Source organism: Chiloscyllium plagiosum, chromosome 6, assembly GCF_004010195.1.
Source record: "Chiloscyllium plagiosum isolate BGI_BamShark_2017 chromosome 6, ASM401019v2, whole genome shotgun sequence".
Classification (NCBI taxonomy): domain Eukaryota; kingdom Metazoa; phylum Chordata; class Chondrichthyes; order Orectolobiformes; family Hemiscylliidae; genus Chiloscyllium; species Chiloscyllium plagiosum.
In genome coordinates, this window is record NC_057715.1 from 107,783,893 (window position 1) to 107,804,315 (window position 20,423).

Here is a 20,423-nt window from a genome sequence, read left to right on the forward strand (position 1 = left end):
AAAGTAGAGGGCCCAGCACTGATCCTTGTGGCACTCCACTGGTCACAGGCCTCCAGTCTGAAAAACAACCCTCCACCACCACCCTCTGTCTTCTACCTTTGAGCCAGTTCTGTATCGAAATGGCTAGTTCTCCCTGTATTCCATAAGATCTAACCTTGCTAATCAGTGTCCCATGGGGAACCTTGTTGAACTCCTTACTGAAGTCCAATTAGATCACATCTACCGCTCTGCCCTCATCAATCTTCTTTGTTACTTCTTCAAAAAACTCAATCAAGTTTGTGAGACATGATTTCTCACGCACAAAGCCATGTTGACTATCCCAAATCAGTCCTTGCCTTTCCAAATGCACGTACATCCTATCCCTCAGGATTCCCTCCAACAACTTGCCCACCACCAAGGTCAGGCTCACCGGTCTATAGTTCCCTGGCTTGTTTTTACCGCCCTTCTTAAATACTGGCACTCCGTTTGCCAACCTCCAGTCTTCCGGAACCTCACCTGTAACTATCGATGATACAAATATCTCAGCTTCTCTAGCTTCCCACAGAGTTCTCGGGTACACCTGATCAGGTCCTGGGGATTTATCCACTTTTAACCGTTTCAAGACATCCAGCACTTCCTCCTCTGTAACCTGGACATTTTGCAAGATGTTACCATCTATTTCCTTACAGTCTATATCTTCCATATCCTTTTCCACAGTAAATACTGTCGCAAAACATTTATTTAGTATCTCCCCCATTTTCTGTGCCTCCACACAAAGGCCGCCTTGCTGATCTTTGAGGGGCCCTATTCTCTAGGAGGAAGTGACGACTGCAGATGCTGGAGACCAGAGTTGAAAAATGTGATGCTGGAAAAACACAGCAGGCCAGGCAGCATCCGAGGAGCAGGAGATACAGCCTTGGGCCCTATTCTCTCCCTAGTTACCCATTTGTCCTTAATATATTTGTAAAACCCTTTGGATTTTTCTTAATTCTATTTGCCAAAGCTATCTCACGTCCTCCTGATTTCCCTGTTAAGTATACTCCTACTTTCTTTATACTCTAAGGATTCACTCGATCTATCCTGTCTATACCTGACATATGCTTCCTTCTTTTTCTTAACCAAACCCTCAATTTCTTTAGTCATTCAGCATTCCCTATACCTACCAGCCTTCCCTTTCACCCTGACAGGAATATACTTTCTCTGGATTCTTGTTATCTCATTCCTGAAGGCTTCCCATTTTCCAGCCATCCCTTTACCTGCGAACATCTGCCTCCAATCAGCTCTCAAAGGTTTTTGCCTAATACCGTCAAAATTGGCCTTTCTCCAACTTAGAACTTCAACTTTAGATCTGGTCTATCCTTTTCCATTTATATTTTAAAATGACTGGAATTATGGTCGCTGGCCCCAAAGTGCTCCCCGACTGACATCTCAGTCACCTGCCCTGCCTTATTTCCCAAGAGTAGGTCAAGTTTTGCACCTTCTCTAGTAGGTACATCCACATACTGAATCAGAAAATTGTCTTGTACACACATTGAGAAATTCCTCTCCATCTAAACCTTTAACACTTTGGCAGTCCCAGTCGATGTTTGGAAAGTTAAAATCCCCTACCATAACTACCCTATTATTCTTACAGATAGCTGAGATCTCCTTACAAGTTTGTTTCTCAATTTCCCTATGACTATTGGCGGGTCTATAATACAATCCCAATAAGGTGATTATCCCTTTCTTATTTCTCAGTTCCACCCAAATAACTTCTCTGGATTCCGGGAATATCCTCCCTCAGCACAGCTGTAATGCTACCCCTTATCAAAAATGCCACTCCCCCTCCTCTCCTGCCTCCCTTTCTATCCTTCCTGTAGCACTTGTATCCTGGAACATTGAGCTGCCAGTCCTGCCCATCCCTGAGCCATGTTTCCGTAATTGCTATGATATCCCAGTCCCATGTTCCTAACCATACCCTGAGTTCATCTGCCTTCCCTGTTAGGCCCCTTGCATTCAAATAAATGCAGTTTAATTTATTAGTCCTACCTTGTCTCTGCCTGCCCTGACTGTTTGACTCACTTCTGTTCTCAGCTGTACCCATCTCGGATCGATCTTTTTCCCCACTTTCTCCCTGGGTCCCACCCCCCCGACCTTACTAGTTTAAATCTTCCCAAGCAGTTCTAGCAAATTTCCCTGCCAGTATATGAGTCCCCTTCCAATTTAGGTGCAATCCGTCCTTCTTGTACAGGTCACTTCTACCCCAAAAGAGATTCCAATGATCCAAAAATGTGAATCCTTCTCCCATACACCAGCTCCTCAGCCATGCATTCATCTGCTCTATCCTCTTACTCCTGCCCTCACTAGCTCATAGCACTGGGTGTAATCCAGATATTACTACCCTTGAGGACCTCCTTTATAAATTTCTGCCTAACTCTCTGTAATCTCCCTTCAGAATCTCAACCTTTTCTCTTCCTATGTCGTTGGTTCCAATGTGGACAATGACCTCCTGCTGGCCCCTCTCCCCCGTGAGAACATTCTGCACCCTCTCTGAGACATCCTTGATCCTGGCACCAGGAAAACAACACACCATTCTGCTTTTTCTCTGCTGGCCACAGAAACGTCTGTCTGTATCTCTGACTACAGAATCCCCTAACACAATTGATGTCTTCAACGCCTCTCCTCTCAGACTCTGAAGTTTCCTTTTTCCTCGCTCTGCCTGCCTTGCTCCCTCTCTCTGTCTCAGGGTTTGTTTCTGAGCAGACACACGCTTGTGTGTAAGGGACCTGCAGCATTGCTGAAGCCTCCCCCCAAACTCAACCAGTTCAATGGTATTGAGACCCGAGCACTTGCGAAGTCTGCTCCCCATTCAGGAGACTGGGTAGCAGCAAACAGTGTTTGAGTCCTGCTCCCCTCCAAGCCTGTCCAACCCTGCCCCGCCCCCGTTTCCAGTCAGTCTCTGCCCTTGCCCACTGTCTGCTCTCAGCCAGACTGGACACCAACAGCAAGATTGCTGCCGCCTTTGAGGGGGGTCATAATAGTACACACACACACACACACTCTTTTGACAAGTTCCACCTTTGCCCTGTACAGTGCAAAGTTGGAGCAATTATCTAAGGAAGTTGGGGGGGGGGCGGATTTAGGGTACACCCTGTGGAGAACTCCAGGGAAAGTGTGGGGAGAGGGCGGGAGGTCAGTCATTTGGCGACAGTGCCTGGATGTCCAGGACTGTTCTCGGCAGGCTTTCAGTGAGCCGAGTTCATTTTTAATCACTGTAAACAAAAGACACAATCAGTGTTGGAGACACCTCTTTGATGTAAAATTTCTATCAGGACCTTGAGATTTTCTTCAGATAATCTGAAATTCAGATAATTGATGTTCGGATAATCAAGGTTCCTCTGTATAGGGATTCTGTGATGTGAGCATAATTGGTTCGGCCAGCATTTGTTGGCCACTCTCAATTGCCCTTCAGAAGGTGGTGGTGAGCCACTCCCTTGAATTACTGCCTTCCATTTTATGTGAAAACTGTGCTGTTAGGGAGCGAATTCCAGGATATTGACCCAGCCGCACTGAAGGAACAGCAATGTAGTTTACTTCACTTATACTGACAAATGTTTGAATCTCTGCCCATGTGCGTATATGTGGACTGCTGACATTTATTCTATGAGGTCCAAAAACAGATGTTTCTGGAAAAGCTCAGCGGAAAAGGCACCATTTGTGAAGAGAAATCAGAGTTAAGGTTTCAGGGTGAGTGATCCTCAAAACCTCTATGAAGCTGATCTCATTGCAATCTCCATAGTTAAACGTTTTTATCTTTGAAAATAATTTAGGGATTAGGCAACTCTTCAACCCCAGGGTGTCAATAATGTAGGGATTAGGCAACTCTTCAACTCCAGGGCGTCAATGTGGACTTCACCAGTTTCGTCATTTCCCCTTCCTCCACCTCACCCCAGCTCCAAACTTCCAGCTCAGCACTGTCCCCATGACTTGTCCTATCTTCCTTTCCACCTATCCACTCTACCCTCCCCATTAACCTACCACCTTCATCCCCTCCCCCACTCACCTATTGTACTCTATGCTACTTTCTTCTCCCCCCCCCCCCCCCCCCCCTTACGGGTTTAAGGTTTCAATTCTCCTTTTCTGCCCAGCAAGGCTCAGTGGGTCCTAACTCCAGTTTTAACATTGATTCCAATGCAAGTCAATGCTCCGCTTCAAGTCTTTTCACTTAAAATTGTGATTTTGCAGGAACAAATCCCCCAACTGTATATGAGGGCACCCTGAACTAAATGAGACAGACATTAAATAGCTGCTGGAAGTTAAAACAGGGATTACAGGAGGCACCATCAGCAGGAGCAGAACAGTAATCGAGCACAAGCTGTAATCTAGTGACCCAACATTTTCCCTGCTGGCTCAATGATAAGTCCAGGAAGGAATACCATCATAAAATGATAGAATCCCTACTCTGTGGATGGAGGCCATTTGGCCCGTCGAGTGCACAGCATCCCACCTGGACCATTGGCGAAATGTGTGCAGTGAATTGCAGCATACAGGACAACCCTGTTTCTTAGCACTACTCTGCTTCTGCATATACTTGGCACAGAAGCCAGTCTCCATTTTGAACTGGGAAATGGTGTATTTGCATTGTGGGTCATCCTCAATTTCACACCCCATGAAACGCGTCTTATTGTTTCCTTAGACATTAATTCAGCGCACGGGAATTAAATGATTCCAGCTGTTTTAAAGATAATGTGCAGGGGTTCAAGCTCAAACAAAACAGACTGTTCGTGGTACAGGGAAGAGATGAGCAGAAATGGGTGCGGCAGCAAGAAAAGCAAAGCATGAAACTGCTTTCAAACTTAAAGTTGTAACACGTGCCAACATGGCAACTCACTGCGCTGGAGTGAGGGTGTTCAGTGTTAGTAGAAAACTGGGTGTGAAGGGTGTGAAAAGAACCTGCTTAAAGAACACACACAAAACTAAATGCACCATCAGAACAGGGAGCAAGCACTTATCGGAATGGGTCAGGAAAACTCAAATGGTTGAATCTTCAGAAATGCTATGTGAATGTGCTGTTCGGCCAGGTCCACCATTTCATACATTTCGACCTCTTGTCCACTTCATCTCCATAGCCCCTTGTGCCATTGGTAACCAGAAATCCATCCATCTCTACTTTAAGCATCAGATAATGTAAAAAAAAATACATTGACTTACACACTGGCTGTATTTTTTTTTAATTTTGTGCATGTTATTATTTTGTTACTCACTATCCTGGCATTGTGGACTCCAGCTGTTCAAGAAGGCAGCTCACTACCACCTTCTCAAGGGCAACTAGGGACGGGCAATAAATGCTGACCCAGCCAGCGACACCCACATCCTGCAAATGAATTTTAAAAAATTGTATTGCCTGTCATGGATTGAAACTGTACAAAATATCCACTAACACACCAGCTTTGGGAGGTAGATCTTGTAAAAGCATTGTGACAATTGATTCAAATGAACCTGAAGGTGAAGAATAAGATTTATGTTATCCTGAGTAAAGGAACAAGCCATGTAACAGATCTGAAAATTGATGGTTTAGACCCGCTGACCCAGTGGTGACCAGTTAGCAGGAGATGAGTAACATTATACTATGTCCAGCTCCCATATGAAGTGTTGACTTCCCTCCAGAACTGCTTCCAATTGTCCGTCCTCCCTAGGGTACTGGATCACTTCTGCGTAATGGTTCCCATCCTGAAATGTCTGGTATCTGCAGCAATGGATAAACATGCTGCAGCACAGAGTGGGAGTATATCCCGTGGAGAGCAGCATGCAAAAAGTAGTGGGTACGCAAAACAGTGACGAAACCACTGTATAGCCTTGGACACAAACAATCTGCTTTGAACATTTCATGTTTTTCCCCTCCCGCCAACTACACACTTTGGTCAACCTGACTCCAAAGTCGATATTTACTTCTGTCCATGCTTTGCCATGTCTCCGGTCACTGACCTGCTTTGCTTTGTTTCCTCTTTGTACAAAATCCAGGCGTGTCCTTGAGCGTCTATTTGATGAGATCATAGAAGTTAATGTGCTGGACAGCGGTGACTCTGCCCACTTGGCCCTGTTGACAAGACCGGAACTTGGCATAACATTTACCAAAATACACTGCTGGTGCCTCACTCAGTATTCCAAGTGTGTGTTCATGGATGCAGATACTTTGGTGAGTTTGATTTTCCAAATACGGAGGATGAGATAAGTTTTTGGGTGGGCTGGGACAGCAGAAAAAGCCACAGCTTCTAATACTATGGGCTGGAAAATGGGATAAGAATCGATTGATAAATGCTTGATGACTGCTGTGGACACAATAGGCCGAAGGGTCTTTCCCCTGCTACAAAATCTCTGACTCTAAGAAATTTAGGATTTATGTGAAATGTACTTCGCCCTGAAGTTGGTGCTAGTATTGAGAAGCTGGAGTTGAGGTAAACAAATGTGGGATGTGAACATTGTTGTGAAAGGAGAAAAACTGCAACAAACAGAGTGAGTGGTCAGGTGGTAGTAAACTGTGTGGATCACTGAGTGAGCTATAAATCCTCTTGTGTTCCCTCCTGTTCACCATTCCCTTAGGAGCAGTGCAGCTGAGGCGAGACTCTCTTTCAGTGACTCTGGGAATTGTCCTGTTTCTGCAGGCTAATGAGGCATGAGATTTGGAATACAGCCACAGACTCCTGAGGTTCACTCTTGAAGCGTCCCTGATTGATTTTCCAAATTCTCCAGGCAGACTGCAGAGTTTGCGTTGGAGATCTCCCACTGGGCCCAATATTTGTGATGTCCTTCGGTTGTTGAGGGGATGGGTGCAGGGACTCTGGTTTGCCTGGAGTGTTGTATGTTGTCCAACTTAGAATGCCCTTCCTTGCTCTGCCCCAAGGGGATGAATTATTTTTAATCCACTTCACATACACAGTAACTCTTCCAATTCAGAAGCCTAATGATCATGGACTCTAAATGCCTGGTTATCTTTGAGTGCCAAATGACATTTTAGTATAAACTCTGGGAACAGAAACATGGAATTTGCAATATTTGAACAAGTAAAACAAGTTTTGCTTGAATATTTTACCACCATTTTAAACTTCAGAGAAATACTTACATCTTTAATGTTTGTTTCAAACCGTTGCAGTTCTGCATTCTGATATCATTGTAAAATCCAGCAAACCACAAAATCTAGAAATGAAATGCTCCCAAGCATTCTGGACTGGAGAGGTTACAGTGCGAGGTTTAAACCACTACAGTTATTGCATTATACAGTTTCAAATTAGTCATTTTTTTAAGTATCTAAACAGGAATGTCTACCTCAAAGCATTGTGCCTGCCTTTTCTCTGTGTGTTTTTTGTGTCATTTTATAGGTGTGTAGTAACATCGATGACCTCTTTGAAAGGGAGGAGCTCTCTGCTGCCCCAGATCCTGGCTGGCCAGACTGCTTCAATACTGGAGTGTTTGTATACAGGCCTTCCCTCGAAACCTACAATCAGTTACTCAAGTTTGCCACTGAGAAAGGTAGCTTTGACGGTAGGTCTGATCACTGTCTTGCTCATCCAGGCAACTTGCCACTGGCCAAAGGGAAAGGATGTAAAGTGAAGGCTCCAGTCTGGCTGGTGTAGAGCGAGGTACTGGGCCACATTGTACGTGAGCAATCCCAGTGATGCTAACGTGCTCATTATTGTAATGGCAGTGAATTGGGCAGTAACCTTTTTAGTTCACTAAAACATGAAAATATATACCTCACCATTACCATTTTTTTTGTTCCTCTGCTAATGGGGCATTGCATCCTTCTCTGAGAGGATCTGTATGAAATTCAATGCCCTGTACAGATTTGCCAATTATACTCGCCTGCTAATTCCTAAGCAAACTCCATGTCCACTTCCATCCAGATGGACAAAGGCAGCACCACCACCTTCAAGTTCCCCTCTAAGCCACTCACCATCCTGACTTAGAAATATATTTCCGTTCCTTCACTGTTGCTGGGTCAAAATCCTGGAATTCTCTCCCCCACAGCTGGCAATGCCACATCCCACACATTAATAGTAAAAAGGACTACCCCGCTCCTTGTTCGAATCATCACGTTTTAATTAGTGCGGGTGTGAAGAATTATGGGGAGCTGAGAGGAATGTGGACTTGAGGCTGAGATGAGACCAGCCATTGAATGGTGGGACAGGCTCGAGGGGCTGAATTGCCTACCTCTGCTTCAGATCTTATTTTAACTGTGACCCACTTCATAGCATTGCTCACTGAGTCAGTAGATAAGCTTTCATACCCCAGCTTAGGGTGTGAGCACAGAAATCAAGTGCTCTGTTTATGGGGAATGAGGGTAGAGTTGGACACAGCTGCAGGCCCTCAGAGTTCAGGTCGTTTTGGACTGCCGCTGGAGGTTAACCGTTGGGGGTGAGGGTCCCTAATTGTTTCACCAGTGCTGTACCTTACGTCTTCCTCAGCCATCAGGACGGCGCCAGCAATAGGCTGCAGCTCCCAGGTCTATCTGGAGTGCCAAGAGTAGCCCAGAGTTAAACTGGGGAGGTACTGCATCATGCTCTTCAGTAGATGTAAAAATATCCATACTGCTGAAAAAGAGCAGGGAGTTAGCCTTTGTGTCCTGGCCAATATTTATCTTTCAGTCAATATTACAAAAAAACAGCCTTGTTGTTGTTTCTTGCTATATGCATTTGTCTGCTATGCTTCCAAAAATGCTATAGTCCAAATATATATTTCATAGTCTCAAAATACTTGGAAACAATCTGTATGTATCTCTTTTCTATTAATAACTTACATCAATAATGTATGGGGAAGTAATGGCCTAATGTTATTATCACTTGACTATTGTACATTTCTAGGATTTGATTTGATTTATAACTGTCACATGTGCCTAGGGATAGTGAAAAGTTTTGTTTTGCCTCTAGTACGGGCAGACCATACCCTACAAAGTTTTAAAAAAAAAAATCACACAACACCAGGTTATAGTCCAACAGGTTTATTTGGAAGTACCAGCTTTCGGAGCACTGTTGGACTATAACCTGGTGTTGTGTGATTATTTTTTAACTTTATCAATCCCAGTCCAACACCAGTACCTCCTCCTTATACCCTACAAAGATCATAGGGCGATAGAACAGAGCCAAGAATACAAAGTTACGGCTGTAAAGAAGGCGCTAAGAAGCGAGTCAACCCAGGGATGCTGTGAGTCTGTGAAGCCCTCGTGAAGAGACGTTGCAAAAATGCAAAGAAGGCAAAGATGCCATTGGAATAACTCCACAGAGGCCAGTATCCCATCACCAAGTTGTCCTTTATTTACAGGTGACTAGTACTTGACACTGGTCCAGCATCCTCAGAGCTGGTGCTGAGAGTGAACAGAACCTCTGACACTCCTGTTTATATCTGTAAGCCAGGGCTCCTTGACTGGACCAAGTTAACAACCCCAATGTAGGAACTCAAATTCTGAGGTCCACTTGCCTGACCATGTTCCAATCACTAGAGCTGAGAGCATTCAATTTCAGACAAAGTGAGTGAGTTCTAAAAAAACAAGGAACAAACCATGAGACACACGAGATGAGGTGGGTGCCTCTTTGTGTGCAGAGCAACCTGGCAGGAGCATTGCAATGTAGGTTACTGGTGAGCTCCAGGGAGCAGAAGTGAAGAGCTGAAGTACATTCCAAGTTAGTGGGGATTGGCCATGAGAATGTGGTGAGGCTGGTATTTGGCTGATTGTTGGACGAAGGCTGGAGGTGGTTGCTGCCCATGGAGTGTGCCAGGAGATGTTGGTGATCAAAGGTGGACGTGGTGGCCTGGAGATGAAACCACTGAGCTCTAGTCACTGGCTATTTGCTCTAACTTTGATGTGCAAGTCAAGAAATGGCACCATTTAGTTTCTCACCATTGCCTGGGACAATCATAACCGCTTAGAAATGAGATGAGATTAGCAAATGCACGGAAACAAAGTCATTACTACATACCAGCAAGATGCTGATGTGACCATTGAAACCTGAGGGGGTACAACAGGCATTTTGCTGAATGTTCAGAATCTGTGTTGTTTCAGTTCTTGGCATATTCTCCCAAATTATTCCTCATTGCGCACACTGTTCCAGGGATGGGGACATTCCACCCGTTGGTTACTCTTCTGGGTCTTCTGTTTATCAGTCTGGTCTGAGGGTGGGAGCCAATTTAATGGCGAACTGTTGACTTTGAGCAATGGGTTTAGGTTTGCCGTATAGTGTCATTTTGGAAAGAAAGCAAAAATAGAGTCTGGTAACATCTGAAGAGGGAGACAAACAGAGTTGGTATCAAGTTCTCCAATGGAGAAGTCAGTAGATTTTAAGCTAATCAACGAGGAGGATCAACAAAATGGCGTGTGTGCGATAAAGTGCAAGGCAGGAGGGATTGAAGGATAAAGGGGTTTCAGGTGCAAGGTCATAGGATGAGGTATTGGGACAAGTCAATGGAGATGGTGGAATGATAGACAGCTGCTGTCCAGCAAAGAAATGCATTAAAAGCCAAGCCAACAAAGAGGAAGGGACAAAATGGGGGCAGTGGAATGGTTCTAGAGATTGTTGGAAACTTTGCAAAGAAAGGCTCAGTTAGAAGATGAGGGCTTGATCCCCAGACTGCCATTGATCTTTTATTGGAACACTTTAGGAGGCCAAGGACAGTGACCACAGCAACAGAGGTATAGAGTGACAGGTGAATAGAAACTCTGGGTCATGCATGTGGACTGAACATAGAATCCCTATAGTATGGAAGTAGACCTTTCGGCCTTTTAGGTCCACACCAACTCTCCAGAAACACCCCCCACCCTATCCCTGTAACCCTGCTTTTCCATGGCTAATCCACCTAGCTTGCACATACCTGGACACTATGGTCAATTTAGCATGGCTAATCCTAACCTGCACCCCTTTGGACTCTGGAAGGAAACTGGAGCAGCTAGAGGGAACCCATGCAGATGCAGGGAGAATGTGCAAACTCCACACAGTTGCCTGAGGGTGGAATAGAACCCAGGTTCCTGGCGCTGTGAGGCAGCAGTGCTAACCACTGAGCCACCATGCCACCCTGAACAGGGGGGTATTTGCAAAGTAGTCAACTGGTACTATTTGCCCAAATAGTGAAGGTCATACCTTGAGTGGAGAGCACTGTATTAAATTGCCAGTACAAGTCATTCACTGCTATGCCTGGAAGGGGTGTTTTTTGTGCAGTGAGAAGGGAGGAGGTAAAATTACAAGTCCTGCATTTCTTGTGCTTGCATGGAAAGGTGCTGTAGGCAGGGAGAGGTTAATGCAGGTGACTGGCATTAGATCAAAGTATTGCAGAGAGAACAATCCCTTTTGGAGTGTTGAGAGAAGGGAGGAGAAAACGCATTTGGTGGCACAGTCCAGGCCCTCCAGCCCTCAATGTTGCACCAACCTGTGAAATCAAAATGCCATCATGCAAACTTTGGCAGAAATGGCAGAGGTGAGTTGACTGAACACTGAGGTTGATGGGATGGAAGGTAAGGGCACTTTTTAATGATTATCTTTTAATGATTCCAATTTTCTGACTTGGAATATATTAACCAGGAGGAGAAAATATTTGCTCATCTGGTCCAATATCATTCGATATACTATTAGTTGAGATTGTAGAGCTGCTTTTCCCATTGCCTTACCGTGACAGGTTTTCCTTTTGTCCTGTATACCAGGAGGAGATCAAGGCTTGTTGAATAGTTTCTTCAGTGACTGGTCTACAACAGATATCCACAAACATCTACCGTTCATCTACAACCTCAGTGCCATTGCCATATACAGCTACCTCCCAGCCTTCATGCAGTAAGCATCCTCTTATCTATCATTATTTTAAGCAAAATAGCATATATTTAAAGCATAATAATGTGTAGCAAAACAATTCGGTGTCAATGTCTAGCTATATGGTCACTTAAGTTGGCAATGAAGCAATTATACAACTTTGCCAAAAAGAAAACAAATTGCTGGAGAAACTCAGCAGATCTGGCAGCAGTCATGGAGAGAGAAAACAGAGTTAATGTTTCGAGTCCAGTGACCCTTCTTGAGAACTCCACAATGCTCCTGTGTGGCCTGCCCTGCCAGTATGAGTGATCTGAGGCCAGATATGAATAATTTATTTTGCAGACAGCAAACAGATCTGCAGAGTACTGTTCCTAATCTTAATTCAGTTAGGTTCAGATCTCAGTAGATTGAGTCACATTGGTAAAAAGAGCGAGAGGAAGAGAGAATTAACGTTTCGAGTAATCCAAAAGTCTATAGTCTGTATCCTAACTTGTGTTTACTCCTGTTCACCCATCACTCTCGTGACCTGTACTGGCTCCTTATCTTCGAGGAGAAAGTGAGGACTGCAGATGCTGGAGATCAGAGCTGAAAATGTGTTGCTGGAAAAGCGCAGGAATGAAGGGCTGAAGAAGGGCTTATGCCCGAAACGTCGATTCTCCTGTTCCTTGGATGCTGCCTGACCTGCTGCACTTTTCCAGCAACACATTTTCAGCTCTGGCTCCTTATCTGTTAAGTGGTGCTTATTGCGTTTTGCATCCTTATTTTGAAATTCTTCAGGACATTGCCCTTCCTCCACCACCATTCACCACCACTTTCCCCCCCCCCTCCCCCCGCCCCAATCTCCAATACCTCCTTCAAGATCTCTGTGCATCTCCAACACAATCTTTAACTGCCTCGGCGGAAGCTTTGAAATTCCTCCTTTTAATTTTTTTTTCTATCTCGCCACCTTTTCTCCCCCTTACTTTACATAGTCCTTAGGTCTGTTTTCCTCATTGAGGGAGCTGGGTGGCTGGGTGGTGACACAGAGTGACGCCAAAATTCCAATACTGACTGCCGTCTGAAGGATTCTCCTTGTCAACCTCTCCCCTCACCTGAGGTGTGTTGACCTTCAGGTTAAATCACCACCAGTCACATCTCTCTGTAATGGGGAGCAGCCCTATGGTCTGATTGGACTTTAATGACTTAATCTTTACCTGCCAATCGAGCCACTAAAGTAGACACTTGAACAGCAATACTGTGCATCTTTATTTCTGTTCCTATATCTGTCCTTTGGACCTTTAAGTATTTTTCAGGATGCTTTATAAATGAACTTTGTTGCTATTCCTGTTGTAACCAATAATAATTAGTTATTAGGCACACATCCTTCTGCATAAACAACAAAAAAATCTTGTGAAGAATCCTTCTCTGCTTTCTCTCATCACCTTCCTGCTTTATGCTCCATATGAAGAATTGCCTTCTGATCAATGCTTAAATGTTGGCATTTTATTATCAGCCATTCCAAATTTATACAGTGAACACAGTCATCTCTTTGGGTCATCAGATGGCTGCATTCTTCTGATGTACTGGTACTTAGAGGTGACCTCTTTCTCATGTGTTATGTAAATTGTTTACATTCATTCCTGCCATCCCTGTTTCCTGTATAATCTCCTTCTCCTCCTGCAGCTTTGGTTCCAGCGTGAAAGTGTTTCATTTCCTGGGCCCAACCAAGCCTTGGCATCTCAAGTACGACGCTCAGACCAAGTGTGTTATCCAGGAGAACCTGGCTCCCTCAGACTCGCAGTTTATAGACTTTCTGAATTTGTGGTGGGACATCTACACCACCTGCATTTTGCCGTTGCTGGTAGAACATGAAGTTGCAGACAAAAAGACGATCGAATACCAGATGGTAAGCTGAAAAGTGTGAGAGACTCTGCATTTCCTGTCCAAGGATAAATCCAATTTACAATCTCCTCCAAGATTTTGTGCTTCCAAATGTTTTGATGGGCACAGTGGCACTAGTCCATCTTGTGTAAGCAATTTGAACATCTTCTAATAGACTCATAAGAGTTTTATAGCACGGAACCAGACCCTTCGGTCCAACTTGTTTATGTTGACTACCTAAACTGATATCGTCCCTTTTGCCAGCATTTGGCCCATATCCCACTAAATCCTTCCTATTCATCTACCCGACCAGAGGCCTTTTAAATGTTGCAATGGTGTTATCCCATTCCCCTCAATCAATCTCTTTCTCTGGTTCTTTATCCCATTTCCCTCAATTCTTCTCCTCCTCTGGTTCTTTTATCTCGTTCCCCTCAATCCCATGTCCTCTGTGGGGCACCCACTGTTCCTCCCTCACTGACTCGATCGAAACCCCTCCCTTATGATTCTGAACACCTCAGATTCAATCCCACCTGCCCCTAATCTTCTCCGCTCCCAGTGTTTGGGGATTGTTGTATAATATTTAATTAAAGTATTCCAGAGTCTTCCATGGTGGTTTAAAATGGATTCACATGCACAATTTTCCAAACAAAACCTGATATGTTCCATCATCACATCAGCAGCATCCAAATGACAATCTGTGGGACAGTTCTGCACTCCCTCGATACTGTGTTAGATTAGATAATGTGCTCACTGTCTTCAGTGGGGTATGAACACTCAACTTGCTAATACCACTGAAGAGCATGCAATTAATCCGAACTGTCAATGGATCTAAATATTAACTTGCTTTGATAGCTTTTTCAAATGTTATGAGCCAACTTTAGATGTTTTTGTTTGCATTTTGTACTCGTCTGGAAGTATGCAGAATCTACAACATGGAAAAGGGCCATTAAACCCCATTCTTTCTGTGCTGGTATGTATCCTTCACATGAGCATGTCTTTCTAATTGTACTTACCATCCTGTTTCAATATCCCTTCAGCTCCTGTTCCTTTGTTCACATATCTAATTTATACCAGCCAGTCAGAAGGTGAGGGTACCAGGTGGTGGACACACAATGTCCAGGAGGTGTACCGAGACCATCTTTGGCTGTAGACTGAACAGAAGCTGCCTCAACTGAATTACAAAGTCCATGCACTTCCGACCACTCTGAGAAACATTGCATACCTTCTGCATTTGCATGGGACTGCACTTGGAGAGGTGCAAAATCAAAAGAAAACACACACACCCTGCACAGAACCAAGCTAGGAGTTTCTGACTTTATTCATCCTTAAAGGATAGGACTTTATATTGTCCTTCCCACTGATGGTAACATTTCAATAAAAGTGATGATGCAATTTTAAAATGCTATGAAAAGCACAGAGCGCTGGCATTTATTTCTGCAGTGAGAACTGGAAGACCAAAATATTTAATCGGGCCACCAATTTAAAAATTAATCTGCTTGTCATTATAAAAAAGACACATTTTTATCTGATCACACTTCTACAAATCTAAGTTCCTCCACTCGGGTTAGGGTGTGTGTGTGTGTGTGTTTGAATGTAAGCTAATGCCCAGGGATGGATACAATGGGGCAGGGTGTCAGGTGATCACCCGGAGGACCGGCAGCACTCCTCCTGTGCCAAAGAGCGGCCGGCAGGCAGTGAGGGCACCGTGACCCGGAGGAGCTGGTGGGTGATTGGATAGTGGGTCCGTCTGTGTGCTTTCCGTCTCTGTCTTAGCCCTCCACATGTCGCAAGCCATCACTAAGGTAACGTTGACCGTTTGTCGGTCGGGGGGAGTTGTGGGGGGGGTGGGGGTGTCTAAAACATAGAGATGTAGGAGCAGGAGGAGGCCACTCGAGCCTGCTCTGCCATTCTTCACGGTTATGATGGATGGTCCAACTCAATAGCCTAACCCTGCTTCCTCCCCATAACCTTTGGTCCTATTCGCCCCGTGTGCCACATCTGGCCACCCCTTGAACACGTCCAGTGTTTTGGCGTCGACGGGTAATGAATTCCACAGGCTCACCACTCTTTGGATGAAGAATTGTCTCCTCATCTCCATCCTCAATGGTCCACCCTGATACCTCAGACTGTGACCCCCCTCCAGGTTCTGGACACACCCACCATCGGGAACATCCGCTCCACATCCGCCCTGTCTAGTCCTGTTGGAATTTTATAAGTCTCTTTTGAGACTCCCCCACTCGCCCCATACATTTGTCTGAACTCCACCAAAAACAATCCTGACCGAGTCCATCTCTCCTCCTACGTTGGTCCTGCCATCCGCCTGGTAAATTTTCGCTGTACTCCCTTGAGAGCAAGAGCATCCTTGCTCGGGGGAAAAAAAAAGTCACCCGCCTGCTGTGAAATGGCATTCTAATGTCGATGCCCAAGGTGTGGCGGAGGGAGTGTGGGATCTGCCTGTGCAGAATTGATGGGTTAACTAGCTGCAGTCACCACGACCCACTTGAGACTGGTCCTGTACTCATTGGAATGAAGAAGAATACGAGGGGACCTTATAGAAATATACAAGATTCTTAGGGGCCTCAACAGAATATTTGTTTCCCCTTGGGGAGAGTCGAGGATCAGAGAGAACAATCTCAGAATAAGGGGTCACCCACTTAAGACAAAGTTGGGGAAGGAATTTCTCTTCAGAGGGTAGTGAATCTATAAAATTCTTTACCACAGAGGTAAAACCACAGATAATGTCAGCGCTATCATTAAGTATATTCAAGACCAGGATAGATTTTTAATCAGTAAAGGAATTGAGGGTTATGGGGGGGGGGGTGGTAAAGGCAGCAAAGTAGGGCTGAGGATTGTCAGACCAGCCACAAGGTTGTGAAATGCTGTAGCTGACTTGAAGGGCTGAATGACCTACTTGTGCGTCCTTTGGCTTTATGGAGATGATCCCATCATGGTATTATCATTGAACTAATAATCCACAGTCCTTGGCTTGTTCTCTTTCGGTCTGGGTTCAAATCCCTATCTAAATTCAACAAGTAAACTTGATTTTGTTTTAATAGAAGCAGGAATCAACTGTTGTTTAAAAACCCTTCTGTGTTTTTTGGAGAAGGAACTTTGCCATCCTTACCCTGGTCTGGCCTACACGTGACTCCAGACCCACAGCAATGTAGTTGACTCTTCACTGCCCTCTGGGTAATTAAGGGTGGGCAATACATGCTGGCCCAGTCAGTGACACCCATATTCTGTTTATAAAAAAAAAATTTTTGCTCATCCCTAACTGCCCTTTGAGTGGCTTGCTGGGGCCATTCCAGAGGGCAGTTAAGAGTCAACCACGTTACTGAGAGTCTGGAATCATGTGTTGGCCAGACCAGGTGACGATGGCAGATTTCATTCTCTGAAAAGGACGTTAGTGAACCAGTTGGGTTTGTACAACAATCACCATTGGCAAGTTTTTTATGTATTGAATTCACATTTCACAAACTACCATGGTGGGATTCAAATATGTGTTCTCCACAGCATTGCTTCACCTGTACTCTGGGCAGGAAACTTTTTTTAAAATTAAAATTGGAATACCTACAGTGTGGAAACAGGCCCTTTGGCCCAACATTTCCACACCACCCCTCCAAAGCACCCAGACCCATTACCCTACATTTCCCCAGACTAATGCACCTAACTGACACATCCTGAACACTATGTGCAATTTAGCATGGTCAATTCACCTAACCTGCACATCTTTGGACTATGGGAGGAAACCGGAGCACCCGGAGGAAACCCACACACACTCACGGGGAGAATGTGCAAACTCCACACAGACAGTTGCCTGAGGTTGGAATTGAACCCAGGTTGCTAGCACTGTGAGGCAGCTTCAACTTGAGCTCATGTTATTTTGTGTCAGCGGAGGTCTGCTGTTGCCTTGCAGTCTCTCCAGGGGAAGGAGGGAGGGTGTAGCCAATGTCTCCGCCTCCTCCTTTCTTTTCCCTCTTTGAAAACGGAAATGTTAACTGATGTTTAATGGTTGTTTCTTGAGCAGCCTCAAGCAGGAGATCTCCAAGTTAGCATGAGACGTCAGGAAGAAGCTGTTGCACATGAGAAACCCATCAAGGCTTCCAAAATTCTGGAGACGCAGGACCATTTGCAAAGCGCTGAGGTAAGCATTCTGGCTCCTAGTGTCTCATTTCACAGCAGACTGTGAGGCTTGTCCACTGCCAGTGGAATACACTTCGATCCTGCAGGAAAATCGACTGGGAGTGGTGCTGGTGTGGTGTGGTTTGTTGGCAGGCCTTCGGTGCTGCTCGTCGGATGCTGCCTGAATTGCCGTGCTCTTCCAGCACCACTGATCCAGAATCTGGTTTCCAGCATCTGCAGTCATTGTTTTTACCAAAGGGGAAAGAGTTCAGGGAGGGAAGCACTGTGAGGTTTTTTTTTTGGTTTTCTTTCTCTGTGTAGATGCTGTGCAAGTCAGACCTGACCTTGTCGAATCTGAACATTCTCTTCGTTGCCATGGGGATGGAAAACTTAAGTAACTTCTTGTTTGCGTTAGTTCAAAACTTTACAGGCCATAATCTTTGGGAATGAACCGGAGTGAGTTTATCCAGGGAGATCTTGCAGTGGTGTTGGTGCTATGTAGGCAGAACCCAGTGATTGATTGCCTCAACAGATTCCTGTGCCATATTAGGAGATGAGGTGAATCAACCCAAGCTAACGTGATTGTTACCAATATGCTAACGCATTTTGTTGTCATAACTTGGAGGTGCCGGTGTTGGACCAGGATGGACAAAGCTAAAAATCACACAACGCCAGGTTAAAGTCCAACAGGTTTAATTGGAAGTACTAGTTTTCGGAGCGCTGCTTCCTCATCAGGTGGTTGTGAGACAGAACCATAACCACTTGATTAAGGAGCAGCGCTCTGAAAGCTAGTGCTTCCAAATAAACCTATTGGACTATAACCTGGTGTAGTGTGATTTTTATCAGTTGGTTTTGGCTGAGCTACAAAGACTGGCCACCCAGTGAGCTGCTCAAGAATGCTGGCATCATGGTCTCACTCCTCCCTATTCCTATAACATTCTTTAGCAATACGCCCTCAATCCTTCCCTCTTGAGTACTTTGCTTCAATATTGGTGACAACATCTTCAGATGTCTTGGTTATAAGCTGTGGAATTCTTTTCCCAATCTTTTCCATTTTTCTCTCTGTCACTATATCTTTCTCTCTTTTTGCCTCCTCTATCTCTCTGTCTGTCTGCTTCTGTCTCTCTCTGACACATATACACACACACTCTCTCTTTCTTTCTCTCTTTGACTGTATCTGTCTTTCTGTCTTTCTTTCTCTCTCTCTGACTCTGCCTTGTTCCCTTTCTTCATCTCTCTTTTTCCCCCAGCCCTACCCCTGTTCCACCTTTTAAGAAATACTTCTTTCCAAACTTTTGGTTGTTTGCTATTATATTATTTTATGTGGCTCATTATATAGACTTGGGTTATTAATGCACCTGTAAAGTGCTACATAAATGCAAATTCTCATTGTTGGCTGCTGTGATACTGAGTTGCAGTAAGTACTCTGGGCAATATCTTCAAAAGTTGATGAGTGAAAGAAGGAAATGTTCACTGAAAAAAGAATTGTCAACTGTGATTAAAGCATCCAACTATTAGGACTCAACAGTATGTGTTTTCTGGAATACACAAGTTTAGAAATGAGCTGGTAAAAGGTGGGATTGACCAAAAGACTTAATTTTGATCTCGAGACAACTAACTGGTTCTTAAACACATCTAAAGGAAACCAACAGATGTAACATATTTAGATTTTTAGAATGTTTTTGATAAGGCACCACATTAGGCCACTTGTGAAAAAAGAGCCCATGGTATTGGAGATAGTACATTAGCATGGATAGAGGATTGGCTGGCTAATAAAAGAAAGAGTTAGGATAATGGGGTTAGTTTCAAGATGGTAACGTCTAACAAACAGAGTGCCATAGGGATCAGTGTTGGTGCCACAATTATTTATAATATATATTAATAACTTGGATGAGGAAAGTATTATAACCAAGTTTGGGGGTGACACAAAATGAGGTGGAAAGGCAAGTGGTAAGGAAGACAGAGTCTACAGAGGGATATAGACAGGTTAAGCCAATGGGCAAAATTTTGGCAGGTGGAATGTAATGTGGGGAAATGGGAGGTTCTACAGGAATAGTGCCAGAAGACTGGAGGATAACAAATGTGGCTCCCCTGCTCAAGAAGGGGAGTAGAGACCATCCTGGTAATTACAGACCAGTGAGCCTTCAGTTTGTTGGTAAAGTGTTGGAAAAGGTTATAAGAGATAGGATTTACAATAATCTAGAAAAGAATAACTTGATTAGAGATAGTCAGCACGGTTTGTGAAGGGTAGGTCGTGCCTCACAAACCTTATTGAGTTCTTTTGAGAAGTTGACCAAACAGGTAGATGAGAGTAAACCGGTTGATGTGGTGTATATGGATTTCAGCAAGACGTTCGATAAGATTCCCCACAGTAGACTATTGTACAAAATGTGGAGGAATGGGTTTGTGGGAGATACAGCAGTTTGGATCAGTAATTGGCTTGCTGAAAGAAGACAGAGTGGTGGTTGATGGGAAATGTTCATCCTGGAGTCCAGCTACTAGTAGTGTACCGCAAGGGTCGGTGTTCGTCATTTTTATAAACGACCTGGATGAGGGCGTAGAAGGCTGGGTTAGTAAATTTGCGGATGACACTAAGGTCGGTGGAGTTGTGGATAGTGACAAAGGATGTTGTAGGTTACAGAGAGACATAGATAAGCTGCAGAGCTGGGCTGAGAGGTGGCAAATGGAGTTTAATGC

General features: G+C 44.5%; 1 protein-coding gene across 12 annotated transcripts in view; it reads left to right on the plus strand.

Annotated features, from left to right (window-relative positions):
• LOC122550924 (glycogenin-1-like) overlaps positions 1–20,423 on the plus strand; it is a 109,317-nt gene that overhangs the window by 45,033 nt on the left and 43,861 nt on the right. For all 12 annotated transcript variants that reach the window (XR_006311975.1, XR_006311976.1, XM_043692389.1 and 9 more), the window contains exons 3-7: positions 5,980–6,154; positions 7,335–7,497; positions 11,642–11,768; positions 13,407–13,629; positions 17,632–17,748. Coding sequence is in view for 10 of the 12 variants with exons in the window: in XM_043692389.1 (XP_043548324.1) it covers positions 5,980–6,154; positions 7,335–7,497; positions 11,642–11,768; positions 13,407–13,629; positions 17,632–17,748 (805 nt within the window). In the remaining 2 variants the exon portion in view is untranslated. The remainder of the gene's footprint in view (positions 1–5,979; positions 6,155–7,334; positions 7,498–11,641; positions 11,769–13,406; positions 13,630–17,631; positions 17,749–20,423) is intronic.